At 34.8% G+C, this 13,344-nt stretch overlaps 1 protein-coding gene across 3 annotated transcripts in view; it reads left to right on the top strand.

Annotated features, from left to right (window-relative positions):
* The window catches only part of MON2 (MON2 homolog, regulator of endosome-to-Golgi trafficking), a gene marked incomplete at both ends in the record, with an annotated part of 113,198 nt that overhangs the window by 83,867 nt on the left and 15,987 nt on the right, over nt 1–13,344 (top strand). For 2 of the 3 annotated variants that reach the window (XM_080705651.1, XM_080705650.1), the window contains 3 exons: nt 2,307–2,450; nt 3,359–3,487; nt 9,572–9,762. In XM_080705651.1, coding sequence (XP_080561777.1) covers nt 2,307–2,450; nt 3,359–3,487; nt 9,572–9,762 — 464 coding nt within the window. Of the gene's footprint in view, nt 1–2,306; nt 2,451–3,053; nt 3,072–3,358; nt 3,488–9,571; nt 9,763–13,344 lie in introns of all 3 variants that reach the window. The other variant, XM_080705649.1, reaches the window with a different exon arrangement.

The raw sequence follows: 13,344 nt of genomic DNA, 5'->3' as shown, positions 1-13,344 counted from the left end.
TTACTGGAGTCATGATTGGGTATAATATCTGCCTCAGTCACCAGGGTTACTGGAGTTATAGGAGACACTGTCACATTGTGTGTGAATGGTGCCCTTGGCATTGTGTACTGAAGCCCTATTTTTTTAATATTTTATTTGGAAACAGGGTCTCACTAAGTTGCTGAGAGCCTCGCTAAGTAGCTGAGGCTGGCTTCAAACCTAAGCTATCCTCCTGTCTCAGCCTCCCAAGTGTGGGGATTACAAGCATGCGCCACCACACCCGGCCTACTTTTTGTTTTGAAATAGGTCTTGCTTGGCTTCCCAAGTACTGAGATTATAGACACATGCCACCACACCTAGCTCATAAACATCTTTTTTGTTTTTGTATGTATGCTATTAACTTTAATTTGTAAATCTATATAAGGCATATATATTTGAACTGTACTTACTTTTACATATATGCATGCAACATTTCTTGAAGTAATTTCAAAATGTTTTAATTTTAGAATAATTATATGAGCTTGACATACAATTTTTGTTGAGTTTTACTGCATTAAAACTAAGAAGAATTGGATATTCTGACTCAGATTATTGATCCTTGAAATTGATTTAATGATTATTATGCTAACTTTGCTTTCTTTCTGATCAGAGTCATAAATTGGTGCTAGATTTTTATCTAATATCTCTTTCAGAGTTACATTTATTCACCTAAATTCCTTACAAGTAATTTACATCTTTACAAGACCCTCCATCTTTTTATATTTTACCACAATTCTCAGTATTTTGTACTTTAATATAAAATATGGTTTTATTAACTCTGATATAAGAACATTAATTTGTGATAACTCAAGAATAAAAAGGACAATATTTGAATAATTTATCTAAAATTAATATAATAATTAATAGAAATGGTTCCTTTTATTTCCTCTTTTAATAATACCCAATGATAGACTCATTATTCTTAAGTCAGGTGAATTGTATCTTCTATAGCAAAGTTAATGACTAAGTAATTCTATATAACCATTTTTCTTATGAAATTAAATTCTTGAAAAGTGACATTATGATTAATTTCTTCAGTCCTCCTGTAAAGTACAATAGTAATACTAAGTGCAAATAATGATTCCACATACTCAGCCCAGAAACATCTTAAGCATTTAAAATTTTAAATGCTTTTTTAGTGTGTGCAAGTTCCTGGGTTTGATCCCCAGCACCACAGAATATAAAACTAACTAAATGCTCTGAATTTTAATTTACAATTTTGTGGATATCATAAAAATACCTTTCTAAAGCTGGGCGTGGTGGCATATGCTTGTACTGGGAGGCTGAAACAGGAAGATCGCAAGTACTCCCAGTACTTGGGAGCTGAAACAGGAAAATTGCAAGTTCACAGCTAGCCTTAACAACTTAGTGACACTCTCAGCAACTTAGCAAGACCCTTTTTTCAAATAAAAAATAAAATAAGGCTGGGTATATCCCAGAGGCAGAAGCCCCTGGATTCCATCTCTAGCACCACACATACACACACACACACACACACACACACACACACACACACACACACACACACACACTAATACTGTTGAATATTTTAATCAGAGAAAAATAATATAAGAAACACATTTGTGACTAGAAAATTATGTATATAAGGTTTATTTTAAGTATTTTTAATATATTTGAAGTAATTAAAATGTATCAGGATATATATTTTATTCTTTGTCAAATTATTAAAGTAATTAGAGAAACTAATTACTATCCATTAAAGTTACTTTATCTTAATTAAAACATTTTACTCTTAAATAATATATTCAAAGATATTAGACATTAACTATACTCTTGTTAAAAATGTATTATCATTTCTTTTAGATGTAAGTTTTCATAGATAACTCATTTTCCTGACTGTAATGCACATGATTATTTATGTAATGGACCAGGCATGGTGAAGCCATCAGCTGTCATTCGGTGAACTGTTATCACTTAAAGAGAACCCAAAGTCATCGTGGTCAGTGGAGCGTTCTTAGTGGGCAAATGGCTATAAGATGGAAAATGATTAGACAGTAGACCCTCAGAGCTGCCTGGGACTTCTCTTTTAAGTGCTTGCTCTTCTCCTGTCTTAAGGAATAAGTCACACTTTACTAAAAAGCATTTTTAAAGCTGATTAACATTTTTAGGTTATACTTTATTTAATAATAGTTTCAAGTAGTTTAAATGCTCTGAAGGCATTTAAAAGATTGTATGGTACTTAATAATAGCATAGACTTTAATGGTTAAACCTATGTATATACTGTAAAGAACTTATGCTTTCTGATGCTTTTATTTTGCTTTTATAGGCCATCTGTGTAGGACCAGAAAACATGCAGATAATGTATCCAGCTATATTTGATCAGTTGCTGGCATTTGTAGAATTTTCCTGCAAACCTCCACAGTATGGACAATTGGAAACAAAGCACATTGCAAATGCAAAATATAACCAGGTAATTTACTATAAATTTATTAGTTATGTAAGCATTCATGGCTTACAAAAACAGACAATTTCACTTACACTGCACTTTTATCTCAGAAAAAGAAACTTTTCATTCACAAATAAACTTACACATGTATTAATAGTTAAAACTTAACAAAAATATAACTTGGGAAACCATTGCCATATTCCTCATGCCTTGTTTATAACTTTCCTTTCCCTAGTGGTCCTTTGGAAAGTTGGCTTTTTGTGTTACTCTACAGTACCTGTTTCAAATATACGTTCTTTGTACCTCTTTTTTGGCTGCCCCACCCCACTGAAGCAGCTTCTCAATCCCTACATCTACAATGCAAGATGAAGAAATCCATATGTACTAAGAAGCTGTCCACTACTGGTGTGAAATTTAGTTGGATTTTACACACACAAAAAATATAGCCATAGTTGGCAAATTTTAACTTTATTATGGCTTAGGGGAAAAGTATATTTCTGAATGCATGCACATGCTGATTTTGTTTACCCAACATAAAAAATATGATTTATACATCCAGAAAGTAGTTATAATATGTATTAACGTCTCTCATTCTATTTGTCTTGCAACACAATGGAATCACAATAGATCCAACTATTTGCACCGGTGAGTTAAATTTCCTAACATTGTCCTAACTTATTGGCAACAAATAAAGTACAATTTCCCAATTCTTCATAGAGATGCTCTGTGCTTTTTCTGATAGTTTTAATTTTTGCTTGGCTGAAAATTATTTTTTCATGAAGTACATATCTCTTTGAAAACTTTGCATGTAATGTAATCTTACCTAAAGACCAAGGCCTGAACTTTAAGACAAAGAAGCTTTCTCTTTAAAAACAACGGTTTTTTTTTAACCCCCTTTATTTTTAACTTGATATGAAAATATTACTTTCTAGGCGGAGTGGGTAGCCTTGAATTACGTACCGTTTGCTGAAAGGTCTTTAGAAGTAGTTGTGGATTTATACCAAAAGACAGCCTGTCATAAAGCAGTGGTGAATGAGAAAGTTCTCCAGAATATTATTAAGGTATCTTTTTTTATTTCTATACCTTTATTTCATTGAGAATATTCTTTAGGTAATATCATTATATTGGGATAAATACAAAGTAGCTTTTCGTCGTTTGTGAATTACATTTTATCAAACCATTTTTCTAAACTATAGCTCTTTCTGATGAAAAATATTTAAAAACCAATGTGCAGTAGTTTTCCTAGAGTTCTTATTCTATAGTTCTTATTCTGCCACATAAGACAACAAGGATCCTTTTTTCTAGGACAGTATTTCTCAAACCCCAAGGTTAATTATCATTCAGGGAGAAACTCAAAGTGCAGCTTATCAGGTAACCGATCACATGAACCTTTTTTTTTTTTTAATACTGGGGATTGAACCCAGGGGCATTCTACCTCTGATCTACAACCCCAGTCCTGTTTTTATGTTTTTAATTTTGAAACAGGGTCTCACTAAGTAGCTAAGGCTGGCCACAAATTGCAGTCCTCCCATCTCGGCCTCTCAAGTATTGGGATTACAAGTATATGGGCTAACATAGATCTTTTGTAAAATCCGTTTCTTAGTGAGTGGACAATCATTCTATTTTTTTTTTTCTTTTCTTTTCTTTTCTTTTTTTCTTTTTTTTTTTTTTTTGTGGTACTGAGGATTGAACCCAGGGACATTCTACCTCCAAGCCACACACTCAGTCCTATTTTTTATTCTTTATATTGTTTGAAACAGTGTCTCGGTATTGCGAAGGGTCTCACAAAGTAGTTGAGGCTGTCCACAAACATGATCCTCCAGTCTCTGCCTCCCAAATGCTGAGATCACAAGTGTGTGCCACCATGCTCAGCTGACAATCATTCTTAAACTCATTTCTAGCGGGTTTTTTCCCATTCCTCTTTGTCTAGTTTCCCTTTCTACTTTCCAAAATATGTCCCTTTGTATGTGGATATACCTTCTAGTACAACATTTCATATTGTAAATACAGCCAATATGAATTATCTTTCTTCAAAAAAGGTTTTCCTCTATTCCAAGATTCATACTTCTCTGTGTCCACTCCTTCCTAGCATTCTTTGTTGATGAGTCTTTCATTTTCCTTTCAGTATTTTATACTTAAGACTTTTTCTGAAGTATACTTCCTACTCAAATTGCTGTCCTCTCTCAGCTTTCTTTTAGTTTCTTGGGTTTTTTTGGGGGGCCTCTATTTTGTCTTGTGTTTTCAGCACTGGGGGGTTCGAACCCACGGTGTTGAACTTGCAAGGCAAGTAAGTGCTTTGCCACTAAGCTATATCCCATTCCTCTCCTTTAATTTCATGAGGAGGCCCATTAAACAGCCTGCAGCCTTCACCTAGCCACCACTGGCTCTTAATTTATCACCTTACTTTGTCCATATTGCTTTATAGAAACTGCTTTCTCAAGTTGCAGACAAACTAAATTTTTAAATCTAAGCCCTTTGTTTTTTTCATACTGCAGATATTATGTTTATTTAAATATAAAGCATTAAAATTTGTATTGCATTTAATAGCTAAAAATGGGGGCAAGAAAAGTTAAATAATTGTTGAACTTCAAATAAATGTTTCTTTACTATAAATATTTTCTAAGATGTTTCCCCCATGGTTAAGAAAAGGGTGATGATGAGAGGCTGAGACAGGAGGAACACAGGTTTGCAGCCAGCCTCAGCAACGTAGGCAAACCCTCCACAACTTAGTGAGACTGACCCTGTTTGGAAATAAAGAATAAAATAGGGCTGTGGGTGTGGCTTGAGGTAGAATGTCTCTGGGTTCAATACCCAGTACCACACACACACACAAAAAAAAAGGTGATGAAAAGAAGATTATGGAGAGTAGGTTGAGTGTGTGGGAAGGTTATACAGTTTGGGAGTACCCTTCAAAAAATGGGGTATGTTTTATAAAACCACATTAATACAAATGTGCCATGTGACTTATTCCAGAGTCAGAAGAAAAGCAAGCCCTGTATTGGTAAAGGACCATGATAATTCAGTTTCATGAGCTTGATAGTGAATCCACCTCCATTTCATTATGTTTTTTAAACTACATATTCAGATTTTAAACACATTACAATTGAAATCGTGCTACGAAGGATTTGCTATTGCTCATCTCCTCCTATTAGCTATTTTATTTTAGTTAATTTATATTCACCATGTTTATATAATTTACTTTCTAGTTTTTAGTCATAATCACTATGGTTATTGAGTGTAAATTTTTAGTGTGCTTTTACTTTTTGTTTGTTTTATTTTCTAATTATTTATCTTCTCTATAGAATGGTAGTACCCGTGTCTTCTTAAAATTTTTCTTCCTTTGACTTTTGTGATTTTTCTTTCTGCTCCCTCACCACATACCTCTCCACAACTGTCCCCTCTCTTTTCATTTATTGAGCATATTTTTAAGCATCTCTATTAGCAGGTACTAACTCAATACTAGAGATTAAGATTAAGGTAATTTAAATGAAGATAAATTCTTATTGTAACTAAATACTAGAGATTAAATGAATATAAGTTCTTATTAGCAAGTACTAACACACACTAGAGATTAAAAACAAAGATAAATTCTTGTACTAATAATTCAAAAATACAAAAAGGCTAACAATAATACCATATGCCAAGTTTAAGGCAAAGACCACAGAGTGGAGGTAGCTTTTCATTTAGATAGACCTGACTTGCAGAGTGTCTTACTGTTGATTTGTTGTTCTGTGATTTGAGGCAAATGAATGAGCTTGAGAGTGTTTCTTGTCTGAAAGAGGATAATTGTATTACTTACATGCTTAGCTATAGTAAAGAGAATTCTTTGTACATTTAATGATGTTGGGCTTGCCAAGTAGTCAGCGCCAAATAAAAAATTAGTTCCTTGGCATAGACAAAAGAAGTAATTATACTATAGAGGGGATTTGGGCACGTAATAGAAGTGATACTTGGAGGAGTAAGAGTTTGCTGGGTAAGAAGGGGGGGGACAATATAGGTAAACTAGACAATGTAAAAAGATCATGATATGTTGAAAATGTCATTGAGAATTCCATTTAGAGAGGTCACAGGACCTGGAAAAAGTCTCAAACGGTAGCTACAGTTCTTAAAAACCATTAGAATATCAGACTGTTTGTTTATTGCAGTATTGGAGATTAAACCCAGGAGCATTCTACCTCTGAGCTACACCCCCAGTCCTATTTTTTATTCCTTATTTTGAAATGGTCTTGTTAAGTTTGGAGGGCCTAAGTAGCTGACGCTGGCTATAAACCTAAGATACTACCGTCTCAAACTTCCAGCTAACTAATGGAATTAGAAGCGTGCAACACTACATCCAACTTCAGTCTTTATTTTTTAACCATTGAAAGGTTGACCAGTGAGGACTGGCATAAATCCATTGTGTATATGGTACTGGGGATTGAACTCAGGGCCTCACTGTATGTTAGGCAAGCAATTGATCACCAGCTCTTTTTATCTTGATACAGGATCTAGCTAAGTTGTCCTGGCTGGCCTAGAACTTGCAACACTCCTGCTGGTGTTATATAGTTTGTATTTCTAGAGAAATTAAATGATTCCTTTTCTTTATTTCTACTTTGCTGATACCCATTTCTGCATTGTGTTGTAGTTAACTGCACAAGGCTCTTCCTTCTGAGAAATCATTAGATTTGTGATGTCAAAATCTAAATTTCCCTGGCTCAGCATGCATTCAGTGAGCACTCACTGTTGTACATTTTTCATACACTTATCCCTATATTAGTTGCTTAAATATTAAAAAAATAAGATGTATAAATTGAATAGATCACTGTGCTTAATGTCCCCTTAATTTCAGTAAAATATTAATTGTAAAAGTACATCATACTAGCTCGGCATGGTGGCACATACCTGTAATTCCAGTACTTGGGAGGCTAACACAGGAGGATTGCAGGTTCAAGACCAGTCTCAGAAGCTTAGCCTCTCAGCAACCTAGTAAGACCCTGTTTCAAAATTTAAAAATTATTTTTAAAAGGGGGCTGGGTGTGTAGTTCTGAGGTAGAATGCCCCTGGGTTCAATGACCAATACCCTCCCCCCCAAAAAAAAGTACACCATACTTTTCTTTAAACTTGAGTTATAAGACAGTAACTCAAAATGGACCATGTATCATCTAGTATTCATTTGGTTGCAAATGACACACATTCAGACTCTGACTAGCTTTAACAAAAAAAGGGAATTTTCAGTGTGCTTAGTTGGAAAATTGAACACTAGAGGATTTTAGGTTCGCTTAATCCAGTAGTTCCAGCAGTATCATCTCTCTTTTATAACATTCTAAAGGCTGACTGTATGCTATGTTTTTCTTCATAGTTGTAGACCAACAAAGGAATTATACGCATCCAGTCTAAGGATTGTGTGTGTGCACACATATGTGCACGTGTACATACATGCTTTTGTCACATTATTATTCTTAAATTCCTAAAACTAATCTTTAAAAATGGAACAGCTTTGGTACCATATCCACTCTTTTTTCTTCTTCTTTTTTTGTGGTATGGGGATTGAACCCAAGGGCATTCTATCTCTGAGCTACACTCCAAGCTTTATTTTACTTAATTATTTTTAATTTTGAAACAGGTTATTGCATGGTTGCTGAGGCTGTCTTTGAACCGGTAATCCTCCTATTTTAGTCTTCCAAGTACTGGGATTACAGGTGTGCACCACCATGCCTGGCTTCATACCCACTCTTAAACCAGTGATTATGGACAGGGAACAGCATTTTGATTAGTTCAATAAGCTAATCATCTCTTTAACTGAATTCTGAAGCTGTTAGTAGGGTCAACTCCTTATAAACAACATGGGTTGTGTGGAGGTAGAAGGAGAAAGAAGTAGATTCTGAGTTGGCTAGTGTCTGTTAATGGAGACCCAATTCATTCAGATATATAATGATATGTATATGCTTTTATGTGAGTACTCAGTAGTAATTTGTGTGGAGAATGATACGGATTTTATATCCTTGAAATGTGAAATTTATCTCTTTTCTTTTGCTTTCTTAGAATTTTTGTGTAAAGTCAGAATTTTACTCTAATGCAGATTATAAGACTATACCAGAACTATTTATTGATGTTCTGGGATAGTTCACCATGATAGTTTGGTCAGTCTTGTTTTCTGTTTGCCAAATAGAGCTATGACCAAAGAAGTCTATTCTGACCACTGAATTATTTTAACAAAAGCCATCTTTCTCAAAAGTTTACTAACTCAGAAGATAAGTCTCTACATCTTAGTCGCTATACATTTCTCAGATATCTTGCTCTTGTACCTTTAGTGGTCAAAGGTAAATCCTTATGTTATCAATAATATTATTTTACTAAATATTTGGAAAGGCAAAAGTCTACTAAATTATTAAAGTAGAATTTAAAATTCAAAGAAGTTTAGAAATAAGACATAAAACTTCAGAGTAGAATGCACTCAGGGGCATTCTACCTCTGAGCTTCACCCCTAGCCCTATTATTTATTTATTTGTTTGTTTGTTTGTTTTTTGTGGTACTGGGGTTCCTGGAAGCCCTTCTACCTCCGGGCTATACTCCCAGACCTATTTATATATTTTTATTTGGAAACATTAGAAACGGTCTCTTAAGCCAGCGCGGCTGGCTTTGAACCTGCGCAATCCTCCTGTCTCTGCCTCCCAAGCGCGGGGATTACAAGCGTGCGCCACCATGTCCAGCTTATTCTTTATTTTGAAACAGGGTCCCACTAAGTTGCAGAGAGCCTCACTAAGTAGCTGAGGCTGTCCATGAACCCGAATCCTCCTGTCTCAACCTCCCAAGTACTGGGATTACAAAGGTGTTCCACCATGCCCTGCTTGAGTAATGATATTTTAAGTTGTGTGTACTGTCCCCTAACCACTAATGGAAAAACATAAGCAATAGTGTTTAGCATTTGCAAGATTCTGGTTTAATTCCGAACACCCACTAACTCACTCACTCAGTTAATCAATCAATAAAATCTCTGTAGGAAGCAGAATTTGAGGATCATGTCTGAGAATCAGCTATCCTAAAAAATAACATCCTTCTTGCAATAAAAATATCTATGCTATTTTTTGTCTCTGCTACAGTTTTTTGTTCTTAAGTTGTCGTGTATATTTTAATTAATACTTACCTCAAACAATCTTTATTTTCAGGCTCTTAGGGTTCCTCTAAGTTTGAAGTATTCCTGCCCTTCTGAAAGCACATGGAAACTAGCAGTATCTTCTCTCCTCAAAGTTCTTTCTATTGGGCTACCTGTTGCTCGACAGCATGCTTCTTCTGGAAAGTTTGACAGTATGTGGCCAGAACTAGCCAATACTTTTGAAGACTTTCTCTTCACTAAAAGGTCAGCTCATTCATTTTTTAATTAAAACAGTCTTTCAAAAAGTAGTACACTCTATAGTTGTGCTAAAAATAGCTTTTATCTTGATTCATTAAAGTAATTATTGGAAAGATTGCTAGTTTATATAGAAAACTCAACTGAATTAGACATTTATCCACTGGATACGTTATGAATGATCAGTGAAAAATATATTGTAGTGTGTTTGGTTGTAAAACAGAAATCATATATAAGACCATGGGAAATCATCGTAATTAAGGAACTGATTTTAATTTAATGAAAATAAGACCCATTTTTTAATCTGAGGCCCATTTGGCATTACAAGAGGAAAATGGTTTTAGAAATTAGTATATTTTATTTTATTTTTTTATTTTACTTATTATTATTATTATTATTGTGTGTGTGTGTGTGTGTGTGTGTGTGTGTGTGTGTGTGTGTGTGGTACTGGGGATAGAACCCAGGGGTCTTCTACCTCCATGCTACACCTCCAGACCTATTTTATATTTTATTTGGAAACAGGGTCTCACTAAGTTGCTGAGAGCCTCACTAAGCTGCTGAGGCTGGGTTCGAACCTGCAATCCTTCTGTCTCAGCCTCTCAAGTACGGGGATTACAAGCATGTACTACCATGCCTGGCAGAAATTAGTATATTATTTTTATGTATGTATGTATTTATTTATTTTGGTGGTACTGGTGTTCCTGGAAGCCCTTCTACCTCCTGGCTACACTCCCAGACCTATTTTTATATTATTATTTGGAAACAGGGTCTCTTAAGCCAGCGTGGCTGGCTTTGAACCTGCATGATCCTCCTGTCTCTGCCTCCCAAGCAAGGGGATTACAAGCTTGTGCCACCATGCCCGGCTAGAAATTAGTATATTTTAGATTGATACATTGTTAATTTTTTTTTTAACCTATCTCATACATACTCTAAGACTTCATGAATAACTATATCTTTTGCTGTGATATTTTCCAACTTTTTGATCTGCAAACTGCTTTGGCAATGTAAAATAAAAACCAGAAGAAAAGAAGGACATTATCAAGGGGTGTCATAATAAATAGTTTAAATAAGACAAAAAATTGAAAAGCATAAGGACCATAATCTGGTAGACACGTGAGGTCTATTAGAAATTAATTCAGCCAAACTTTGAATACCAAAACGTGCTTTTTTTTTTTTTTTGTGGTACTGGGGTTCCTGGAAACCCTTCTGCATCTGGGCTACACTCCCAGACCTATTTTTGTATATTTTTTATTTGAAAACAGGGTCTCTTAAGCCAGAGCGGGTGGCTTTGAACCTGCGGGATCCTCATGTCTCTGCCTCCCAAGCCACCAAGCCTGGCTGCTTTTTTTAAAATACACTGTGAGCTAGTAGAAAGACAAACAATTTATGGTCTATGGATGCTACATTAAAAATCATCAAGCAGAGGACAGTGGCATGTACCTATAATTCCAGCTACTGTGGTGGTTGAAGTAGGGAATCACTTGAGCCCAGGAGTTCAGAGCCAGCATGGGCAACATTATAAGACACTGTTTCTTTTTTTTAATGATTTTGTGTGTGTGTGTGTGTGTGTGTGTGTGTGTGTGTGTGTGTGTTACTGGGGATGGAACCCCTCTACTTCCAGGCTACACTCCCAGACCTATTTTATATATTTTATTTGGAAACGGGGTCTCTTAAGGCAGCGAGGCTGTCTGCGAACCTGCATGATCCTCCTGTCTCTGCCTCCCAAGCGAGGGGATTACAAGCATGCGCCACCACGCCCTGCGATACTCTCTCTTAAAAAGAAGAAAAACAAAATCACTAAGTACTACCTGGAAAGAGTTGAAAGCACATGTTCACACAAAAACTTAAAATTTTTTGCCTTGTTTAATAACAGCTTTATTTTCTTAATTTTTTAATTGATGCACTGTATTCATACATCATAATGGGATAAAAATCTTGTGTAGTCATACATGCACACATCGTCCAGTTAGCTCCTACCCAACCTCCACTCTCTTCCCTCCCAATCCCTCCTTCCCATGCTTGGCTTAGTGATCGACATCTAATATTATAGCAATTTATCCAAAATTAACAGTGATAATCTCACAGAACAGATTCATTTGTCTGATATCAAGCTTTTGAACACTTAGAGATAACATTTCAATATTTCTTTTTGTTTTCTTTCTTACCAGAGGATTTATTTTATTTTTTTAAGGTGAAACTATCGTATTTATTTTTCAGAAAAAATCTATCCTAACATGAAATATGAACTCTAAATACCCAAAACAATCTCAAAAAAGAACAAAGCTAGAAGATGTACATTTTCTGATATCAAACCTTATAAAGCTACAATAATTGAAACAGTGTAGTACTGCTATAAAGGCGGATATATAAACCAGTGGAGTAACATAAAAAGCCTAGAAATAAATTCTTCCATATATGGTAAAGTTATTTTTGACAAGGTTTCCAAGAACATTTGGTGAAAGAAATAATAATCTTTTCACTAAATATTGTTGAAAAATAATAATTACATGAAAAAGAATAAAATTGGACCCTTACCTAACACCATATACAAATATTAACTCAAAATAGATAAAAGACCTAAATGTAAATCTTAAGACTATAAACTTTTAGAAGAAAATCTGGGTCATAAAACTTCACAACATTGAAATTGGCAGTGATTTCTTGGATATGATTTCAAAGGCACAGGCAACAAAAGAATAAACAAACAAACTTCCTAAAAAATAAGAAAAATATTGTACATCCAAAGACAATCCAAACCGAGTTCAAAGTTACTGATAGAATGGGATAAAATATTTCCAAATGCTGTATATGAAGGTATATTAATATTCCAGATAGAAATCCTAAAAATTAGCAACAATAAAAGCAAACAATACAATTTAGAAATAGGTAAAAGACTAAAATAATGAATCTCTAAAGATTTTTATATAACCAATAAACACATGAATATCACTCATCATTATCATAATATAATCATTAAGGAAATACAAATAAAAACTATAGTGAAATACTACTTCACATTTATTAGGATGGCTGCTTAACATGAATTACCTTGTTCCAGCCCTTTACCTTGAGTTTGTTACTCTCTTTATTTGTAAAGTGTGTTTTTAATCCATTTTGCCACTTTATGTCTTTTTATTGAGGAATTGAGGCCATTTACATTCAGTATGATTATTGAGAGATAACTTTTAATTCCTAACATGTTAAGATTTTATTTCTATTTGAAATACTGTTTATTCTTCTTTGGTTAGTTGTCTGCTAGATGGAAAATCTTGTTTCTCTGGTTCTGGTGTGTATTACCTACTTCTTTGTACTTAATCTCTTTTTTTTTTTTTTTTTTTTTTTGGTGGTACTGGGGTTCTTGGAAGCCCTTCTACCTCCGGGCTACACTCCCAGACCTATTTTATACCTTTTTATTTGGAAATAGGGTCTCCTAAGCCAGCGCGGCTGTCTTCGAACCTGTGCGATCCTCCTGTCTCCACCTCCCAAGTGCGGGGATTACAAGCATGCGCCACCATGCCCGGCTCTAGCGCTGGTTTTGAAGACATAAATTCCTTCAGTTTCTGTTTGTCATGGAAACTTCTTATTTCCCCA

Source organism: Muscardinus avellanarius (assembly GCF_963383645.1).
Source record: "Muscardinus avellanarius genome assembly, chromosome: 11".
Lineage (NCBI taxonomy): Eukaryota > Metazoa > Chordata > Mammalia > Rodentia > Gliridae > Muscardinus > Muscardinus avellanarius.
The sequence above is the reverse complement of the archived record's forward strand: the minus strand, read 5'-3'. Positions and strand labels throughout refer to the sequence as shown.